Raw genomic sequence first — 9775 nt, forward strand, 5'->3', positions numbered from 1 at the left:
CCAAAAAAAAAAAAAAAAGGTTGTATGGGCTGGAAGGTGGCTCAGTGGCAGAGCGCTTGCCTTGCATACATGAGGCCTGGGTTCGATTCATCAGCACCACATAAGCAGAAAAAGCCCCAAGTGGTGCTGTGGCTCAAGTGGTAGAGCACTAGCCTTGAGTTGAAGAGCTGAGGGACAAGGCCCAGGCCCAGAGTTAGGCCCCACGAATGACCAAAAAAAAAAAAAGAGAGAGAGAGAGAGAGAGAGAAAAGATTGTGATGGATTAAGATTTAAGTGAGATTAAATACAATTATGTATCTAATAGCAATTTGTATACAGGCAGAGTAAATACTCAATAGCAGTTATTAGTATCATTATTTTTGCCAGACTATTCTACCTAATTCTACAGAAGCAGAGGTGACAGTATTCTCCTGCTGATACTGAGACACCTACACCATGGGAGTGGGTCCCTCATACAGAATACCCCTTAGCATTGAGACTTGCTTTCCTAGCTGCTGGGAGTAGGGGTAGGGATAGGTTCTCAGCTGTCTCTGTCCAGGAATCATCTGCCTGGGAGCTACCTGGCCAAGTCTCCTCCGCTCCCCAGAGATGGCCTCAACTCCCCCTTTCCTTCCCCAAGCTCCCAGAGGATGAGCTAAATAAGTTCTGTTTCACATGCTCTACAGTTTGACTTCTTCCCCTGCCCAGAGTTGCAGACTTCATTCTCAAGACTCCTGAGGAGGTCTCCTGACTCAAATTTCAGCCACAGAGCACTTCCCAGGGAGCCTCACCTGCGATGCCATTCCTAGACACCTGGTAGCATTCCATTCTCACGAACATGGTTAAGTGTAGGCTAACTGCCCAGGCAAAGGCCTGTCCCTTCACCTGAAGCTCACACCCTGGCACGGGCTCAGGACCACAGGACCACTCACCAGGTGCGCTTGTTGTCAAAGAAGAGGACAAGGAAGAGCTTCTCTCCAACCTCTGCCTGCTTCTGCTCTCCCAGCTTCAGCACGTCCAGTGGGGGGACAGGGATGGGGACACCATTGTGCAGGAGACCCTCTCGGGGCATCTTCGGATCGATGATCTGGAGGCAGAAAGGAGCCAAGAACTTAATGGGACAGGGCAAGTATTCAGGGACCCCCAAATACCAGATGAGCCACAAAAGCACCCCACATCTAAGGCATACTTAGATTGTAGGCTCTGCCTACAATCAAAGGATGGCAAAGATGTAGCTACCATGACCCACAGAGCCCCCAAATGGAAGCCTTGACTGTTTCCCAGTTCACTGTTCTAATCTTCCAGCCCTGCTCAACTGGTCCTGTGAGGGAACGTGCACCAAGGACTACCGGCCGCAAAGCCAAGAGAGAAGCAGCAGGAGGCCTCCAGGGGTGAGAATGTCAGGACTGAGTGGGCTATCTTTGATATCCAAACTAGACAGACAAACTTCTTCCTCTCAATGTCCCATAAAAGAAAGAGGCCAGGCACCAGTGGCTCACACCTCTAATTCTAGCTATTCAGGAGGCTGAGATCTGAGTATCACAGTTCAAAGCCAGCCCAAGCAGGGCAGTCTATGAGACGCTTATCTCCAATAAACCACCAGAAAACCTTAAGTGTGGCTCAAAGTGGTAGAGCACTAGCCTTGAGTGAAAAAGCTCAGGGACAATACCCAGGCCCAGAGTTTGAGGCGGGGGGGGGGGGAGATAGAAAGAGAGGACGGGGGGAGGAGGAGGCCATTCCCCACCCCCCTGAATTCACCTTGTAATCCATCTCAAATGCTCAGGGGTTTTGTATAAAGACCATAGCTTTGAAGGATTCTGCATCAGCAAGAGGAATAGTCTTTCAGTTCCATGTACAGGTGTCTACCCACCACATTCCTGTCTGACTGTAATTCTGGCCTGGACCAGATACATATGGGTCATCTCCATGGAAAGATCAGAGAGGAGAGAAATGAGAGAGACTGAACCTAGAGGTAGTGAGGAAAATGAGGTGCTTGGAATCGAGGACTACTGGAGGAGCTAAGCTTTGAGGTAGCAAGCTCCCAAAGGGCAGAAGCTTGGCCTGTCTTGTTCTGTTTGCTTCTTGCACTCAGTACCTACTGTCTAGCTCAGAGCAGGTGCTTAGCAAAAATGACTACAGCATTGACACAATAATTCTCCAGGTATAGAGCACTTTTAAGTTTCCAGAACTCTTAATTACTCACACATCATCTCCTTTCAATGTTTTACTGATGCCAAGAAGATCACTGACAGGTGAAGGAGAGTTATAGAGCTGGCTGACGCCTGGGCTGGACTAAAATCGAACATTCAAACTAAAACCAGATGCTCAGCCAAGGCATGAGTGTCTGCTACAAGCCACCTCCTGTACAGTCCTTGCTTCCAGGGAAGCTGGCTGAAAATCTGTGCACACTTGGAAGCTTACCAAGGAAGCAGCCCTCTCTAGAGACAGAACAGTCTTAATTCCTATACCCTGTCCCGGCAGGCCTCTTCTCATAATAAACTCTCTCATTATTTACCTTTGGGTGTCTGCCAGTTTCCCACATCCCTCTCAAGACCAGCAGCTGAAAACAGGCGCTCTGATTAAGAGTTTTAAACGTCCCCCCACCCCCACTCCACTCTACCTGCCAATTGTAAGTTTGGTCAAAATTTTATCTCCCAGCCTGCTAGTCCTCCTGGGACTAAGCTAAGTGTCCTAAGAAACAACTCTAACAGCCTTTCTAAACGTCCTTGCCTGCCACTAGAGGCAGTGGCTACTCTACTCTGATATGTTCCATCTTGACTGCAGCATGCTGGCTCCAGGGGGTGGGTGGTGAAAACTTCCTGATAGCAAAGGCAAGGTGGCTAAGTGTGCCATCTGAGGACAGCTGCCATCCCCCAAAATGAGACAGCCCATTCACTCAATGAATGCTATGCAGGTGTAAAATGGCACGGAAATAAAGCTTGTGTTAAATTTAAGATCTTAGACAATAAATGTAGGGCATACACTATATATGTAACTATAATATGTGAGCAAGGAAAGGAAGAACAATGCAAAACATTTCAGAGTCAAAATAAGAAAATAATGGGTTTGTGTTGCTTTTCTATAATGTACATTATTTTTATGCCTCCCCTCAAAAAAAAACTCAAACCAAGAAAATACATTTGTTTAAAAGACAGCTTGAAAAAATATATTAAAATACAACATGCAAATACATATTGAAGCAGGCATAGGAAAAGCACTGGGAGAGCACAGAAATAAAAACAGGGTGTGTTCAGATAGTGGTTAAATTTCTTTGTAAAACATGAGTTTTAGACTGGCTTTTTTCTGCATGGTAAGGTTTAAATAAACACCCAAGCCTGCACAGCGTCAATCACTTCCTTAATGGCCTAAGGTGGGGTTTCTGTGGGCTCAGCCTGGCTAACCCCAGAACCTTGTGAAATCAAACAGGCCCTGGCCCCAGGTCTCTCCAGCTGTTGGATAACACTGTGGAACTTTCCACACCTCCACTGCTGTGGTAGAAGAGAAGAAAGGCAAGATGAGTCCCAGTGAAGCTCCAGCAAATTGCATAATCCCTTTGAGAGTTTCCTTATTTGCCTGGATAGGATCTGAGTGCCCATCCTCTAACTTAAAAGAGGCTGAGGTTAAGCTCTAGGGCAACAGACAGGGAAAGGGTGGGAGAAGAGTTCTGTGTACACTGAGAGGCTGGGTGGCTCCTACCCTGGACTATAGATCACCTAAAAAAAAAAAAAAAAAACCTTCTGAAAAAATATTCATGCCTGGGCTGGGAAGGTGGCTCAGTGGTAGAGTGCTCGCCTTGCATGCGTGAGGCCCTGGGTTCGATTCCTCAGCATCACATAAGCAGAAAAAGCCAGAAGTGGGTGTTGTGGCTCAACTGGTAGAGTGCTAGCCTTGAGCTGAAGAGCTGAGGGACAGTGCCCAGGCCCAGAATTCAGGCCCCACGACCAACCAAAAAAAAAAAATATTCATGCCTCAGAGAATCTTATTTGGTAGTCCTAGGGTAGAGATGACTTGGTATACACATTTATTTTAAAAATTCAGTTGAGCCGGGTGCCAGTGGCTCACACCTGTAATCGTAGCTACTCAGGAAGCCGAGATCTGAAGATTGCAGTACAAAGCCAGCCTGGGCAGAAAAGTCTATGAGACTCTTATCTCCAATTAACCACCAGAAAACTGGAAGTGGCATTGTGGTTCAAATGGTAAAGTGTTAGCCTTGAGCTGAAGAGCTGAGGGACAGCGCCCAAGCCCAGAGTTCAAGTACCATAAATGACGAAAAGAAAAGAAAATCCAGGTGATTCTGACACACCCTAAAAATTTAGAATTAGTGGTATCTTCCAGAGCTGAGTGGACTTTCCATCTTTAATGAAGAAACAATTTTAAAAGACAACTTAAGGTGGTATGGAATTTTTAGCTACTGCTGATAGTATAAACTGGAGATTTCAAGCAACTTGGCTACCTATATCACAATTCTGTATAGACTTCATCCCAGAAGGCATCCCAAAGCATTCAATGGAAAGAAACAATCATGAATGTGCACAAAGATAAAGCTACAGTGACATTTGCTGCTGCTTACCACAGTGAAAATTCAATCTCAATAAGCAGCTAGGAAATAATTTGAAATGTGGCACTTGAACACAACTGAAAATGCAACCATTAAACTGAAGAGATGGAGGAGAATGTTTAATAGCATAAAACAAGAAGGTTTATAATAAGCTGTTAAGTGGAAGGGAGGTTAAAAACAGACCATGGTCTCATACACATGTATATTTATGCATTATTTTAAAAAATGAAGTGGATATATACCAAGTAATCCCTGAACAGACAGAATTATGGGTGATTTTGAACTCAGTGGCTCAGAACACAAGCTTTGACATCACACATATTGAGCCTTGGGCTTAAATTCCAACTCTGCCATTTATTAGCTGGCTGACTATGGTTAACAGATTATGTTCTCTTTCCTACAAAATAGAAGAACCATATGATGCCTCCGTGTTTCAAGGACTTAGCACGACAGATGTTTAATAAAGCATCTAAGCAGCATTAACAGTGTTTTAAATCTCTACTTTTACATGTAAGCAAATAAAGAAATGCTATTTAGAACTCTAAGAACCCTAGTGTCTTCATACTTTTAGTCTATTTTGATTGCTCCCAGCTGGGACCCTATCTGGTTTGTCCAACACAGGCTGGGGTAAGGCCCCCTCCCTCTGCAACTAAAGGCACTGACACCCACCACTCTTAAGCTGGCTTGATCCAATCAGATAAGCCCCCAAGGCAAGGCAAGGGCCAGAGCCGCCCAAGATAGGCAGGAGGGTGGCGTCTGGGGCAGACTCACCAAGGCAGGGTAGGAGGGATAGCCTCGGCACTTGGCCCACACCAGCTCCAGGGGCTCCAGGTCTCCGCGGTCTTCAAAGGGCATCAGGAGGCTTCTGCCTGGGGGTGGGGGAGGGGAGGAAACAGTGCCCAAAGGGGACTTGGAATGGTACCCCCAAAGCCCTGCCTGTGGTTTTCATTCGATCGGGGCAGCCCAGGAATGAGTCAGTAACAGGCCCTCCACCCTTCCTCTTCTTTGCTCTCTCCTTAAGAGATTTTAGACTGGATCAGGGGTCAGAAAACTAGCTCTGTTAATGGCCAAATAGTGAACATTTCAGGTTTTTATGGGCAGTGTGGTCTCTGTCCAACTACTCAACTTTGCAGCTGCAACACGAGGAAAGCCATAGCCAATCTATGTACACAAATGAAATGTGGCTTTGTCCCAATAAAACTATTTTGGAAATGGAATTTGAATTTTATGTCATTTTCACATTATAATATGCCAACCATTCTTCTTTTGATTTTTTAAAATCATTTTAAAACATACATTCTTAGCTCACCAGCCACTTAAAAACAGGCAGAAGGCCATAATTTACCAACCTCTGAACCTGAACCCTAGAATGGCTTTCCCTGGGAAAACCATATAACTGCTTCACCTCCAGGGCCTCAGAGAGGCTTGGACAAGCCCCATGCCACTGTATGGCCCCGAGTAGGAGTCTTGGTGATGGGGGTTTCATGGAAAAACTGCTTGGAAAGGACATCCTACCCAATAAAAACCAACTGCTAATGAGTTATTGTTAAACTGGGCCACACTGGGCCATCAGGTCATAACCAGCAGAGCCAAGCAAGTCTGCAGGTTTTTTGCAACCGTTTCCTCACCTCCCCCAGAGTTAAGGATTGAACCCAGGGACTGAGCACACTAGGCAAGTACTCTATGACTGAGCTATACCATCAGCCCTTCTCTCTTGGAGACAAGGTCTCGCTATATATAGCTCAGAGAGATCTTGATTTCCCTACGTAGTGCAGACTGACCTTAGGCTCTCCATCCTATCTCAGCTTTTTGAGGGTAAGGATTAACATCACCTGCCAACCATGTCTAGCAAGTCCCTGTTTTTGTCAGAATCTTATAGTAGGAATGCATCTTGAGACAGGGACATCGCCTTGGTTATCTATCCAGTACATAAGACACATGGATAGTATTTCATAAATACTTCTGAGAATGCTTCTTTCCTCCGTCCTATTCCTACAAACTGAGGACTAGAGGGGACAGTTCACTCAACCAAGGCTCTACCCTGACAGAATGGCAATTCTATTTTTATGGAAACAGTATCAGTCATTTGTAATTAAAAAATGTATCTATTTAAGAGAATGACACCATACTGTTTTGACTTGAGTGAAACAACAGCAGGTAAGATCCAATGCTTAAGAGGAAGGCTGAGTGGGAGCGTGTGCATTTGTACACTGCGGGTGAAACCACAGACCAGTGCAATCCTTTCAGAATGTAATTTGGCAGGATGTCTCAGGATAAAGTGGATAAACCATCTGTTTCAGTAAGTTCCTTCCTCGGCAGTTTATTCTAAGAAAAACAACTTTACAATGAATAAAAGGATTTTGAATAAAAAACTGTGGGCTCACTATACGATGTCATGTTAAAAGTCGGAGATGACCCAAATGTCTAGCAGTAAAATAGGTAAGTAAATTTTAAAACATTGTGAGATACCTTGTTCCAATAATATAAGACACATATGTGTCAGCATGAAAAAAGTATAATTTTTTTAAAAAGCAGAATTCAAAAGTACAAGTTTGAGATTAACACTTCGTTAAAAACATGCCTAAAGTAAACAGAAGGCAACACAGAGAAATGAAGATAATCATGTTAAGATGATGGAGCTGAGAGGTCAATTCCCTTTTAAAATTTCTTTCAATGTTATTTTAAATATGTGGGTTTTAAAAGTAAAAATAAAATATCATCACCAGAAGCACAAAATACGCCAGTCCACTCCTGGTTTCAAGCTTAGATTTTGTACAGATTCATCTAGCCATGAACCCTGCCTTCTGAGTGCTGACAGTCACACAGAGTAATGAAATACACAGGCATGCATCCATCACCACACATAAGAGAAAGGAAATAAGGGAGAAGAAATCAGCTGGGAAAGGAAAGAGGGGCAAAGAAGTCTTGCAGCTTGTATATTAAATTAACTTCAGACAGGGCATCCAAAGCACACAGAGTACCAATCCAGATCCCTCCCCTCCTCCTGGCCTGGCTCTGTCCTTTATTTGACTTGTCCAAGGTCATGGGTTCAGTGTAAAATGACAAGATTATGTGTGAGATTCAGTGATAACAGGCTATCACTGATTAGTGAGTGTAGACAGGCAAGACCTATCAAAATCACAACACATACCTTTTAATGAAACAATTTCACTACCATACATATAGTTTAAAATGATCTATGTACAGCTATGATAGCTCAATGCAATACTGATTATGATAGTAAATGAAAACAATCTAAATGTCCGTTATTATTGGGCTAGCTAAACAAAAGGAAGTACCTCTCTATATAATGGGACTCTAGGGTGCCAAGACAAAGCACAGAAGAATCTCCAGGGTATATTATTAACTGGAACCAAGGAATGATTTAGAGGAAGATGTATCTATTAGGCTTCTCTACTCACTCAAACAGAACACAGGTGTTGGCTTGTAATATACAGGGAAGGGTTGGGTAAGACACAACAGAAAATGCACGGGTCCTCCAGGGAGGAGAGGCACTGGCTTTCATTGTACATCCTTCTACATGGTTTTAGTTTTTGTTAGTATGGGTATATGCTGCCTACTCGATTCACGTAATTTTTTTTTTTTTTAAGTAGGACTGGCTTAGAAGTAGGGGCCATCTCTTTGGCCAGTGACCCAGGGTTTGGGGAGCTCAAGGACAAACTGCCTGGTTCTAAGCACCAGCAGTGCAGCAGCCCACAGACCTGGCTCTTCACGACTCTGTCTGAACATCCTCCTCACCTGAGACACTGTAGTCGGAGTCTCCATTTACACCTTCCAGGAAGGGCACTCTGGACAAGGCTGGCTTCCCACGGCTGCGTTTGGGGGGCACCGGATCACTGCATACAGAGCAAGGAAAGGGGTGAAACAAGCAGCTTCAATGGCTATCATACTCAGTCCTGCTTTCCTGTCACTAACTGGAGTGGAGCTGCAAAAGCCCTAGGGGAGGATGGAGTGTCAACATCCCCTATAGATCCACAACACTTTTCACCTCCAAGCCCCCACCTGGCTTCAGGAACCATTCCATCACACAAAAGGATTAAACCTAGAAAGAGGTTCCTGTCCAAGTTGCTTGGACTTCACCTAATCTCTGGTCCAGAGCCTCAGCAGCCTTGACATGAGGAGCGGCCACCTCACATCTGTCTAGAATGCCTTACTCTGTGATTATCATCTGTAAAAACCAACCGATACTGAGGTATAAAATTTTGCCTTGCTTCTAAATTTTCTAAAATGGACACATTTACTTCCAGAATTAGAAAGGACATTTTTAAATTGAAAAAAGAAATCTACTTCTCACTTCTCAATGGTTTAATGTGTGAAGTTTTTCTTGGATAGGGATGGATTTCTTTTTTTTAACTCTGTAAGTGGACCAATTTTTTTAAACAAAGAGGTAAAGTATATTTTAGACAAAGACTAAAGGGTAATAAGCAAATCTGGGATACCAACACAGAGCAATGGTTTAACTGGGGCCCATCCAGCATCAGTATTTTTAGATAGCTTCATATGCAATTCAAATGTACAACAAAAACAAGCTTCCAGGTAAAAAATATGTGGCTGGGGACTTTTGTCTGCCCAGACTTAAACGGTACTTGGTTTAACTGACTTTTATCTTCATGTAAGAAAATGTTGCCCAAGGTGGCTCAGTGGTAGAGTGCTTGCCTTGCATGCATGAGTCCCTGGGTTCAATTCCTCAGCACCACATAAGCAGAAAAAGCCACAAGTAGCACTGTGGCTCAAGTGGTAGAGCACTAATCTTGAGCTGAAGAGCAGAGGGACAGTGCCCAGGCCCAGAGTGCAGGTCCCACGACTGACCAAAAAAAAAGTGCCCAACTAAATCCCAGGAATACAACAGAAAAGAACAAAGCAAAATCCCTGTGTAATGAAACTCTGGAACCAGACTACTAGGGCTCAAAACCCAACTCTTCTCATTAATTCTGTAACCTTGGACAAATTACTTAACTTCTCTGAAAGAAGTGTTCCCTCAATGGTGTTAATGGAATTTAAGGAGTTAATATACAAGGCCATACTGCATTATCTAGTGAATAACAGTTGTAGTTATTACATAGAAGGCAGTACATTTTAATGTTTTACTCAAGGTAATTTTTTTTTTTTTGGGTCCGGTCGTGAGGCCTGAACTCTGGGCCTGGGTGCTGTCCCTCAGCTCTTCAGCTCAAGGCTAGCGCTCTACTACTTGAGCCACAGCGCCACTTCTGGCTTTTT

General features: G+C 44.1%; 1 protein-coding gene across 1 annotated transcript in view; it reads right to left on the bottom strand.

Moving 5' to 3' along the window:
- Brpf3 (bromodomain and PHD finger containing, 3) overlaps positions 1-9775 on the bottom strand; it is a 33758-nt gene that overhangs the window by 1675 nt on the left and 22308 nt on the right. Inside the window, exons 9-11 of the mRNA XM_013029585.1 lie at positions 8297-8394; positions 5309-5406; positions 912-1066 (exon numbers count right to left, since the gene is read on the bottom strand). Coding sequence (XP_012885039.1) covers positions 912-1066; positions 5309-5406; positions 8297-8394 — 351 coding nt within the window. The remainder of the gene's footprint in view (positions 1-911; positions 1067-5308; positions 5407-8296; positions 8395-9775) is intronic.

The sequence above is a fragment of the Dipodomys ordii genome, unplaced genomic scaffold, assembly GCF_000151885.1.
Source record: "Dipodomys ordii isolate 6190 unplaced genomic scaffold, Dord_2.0 Scaffold120, whole genome shotgun sequence".
Lineage (NCBI taxonomy): Eukaryota > Metazoa > Chordata > Mammalia > Rodentia > Heteromyidae > Dipodomys > Dipodomys ordii.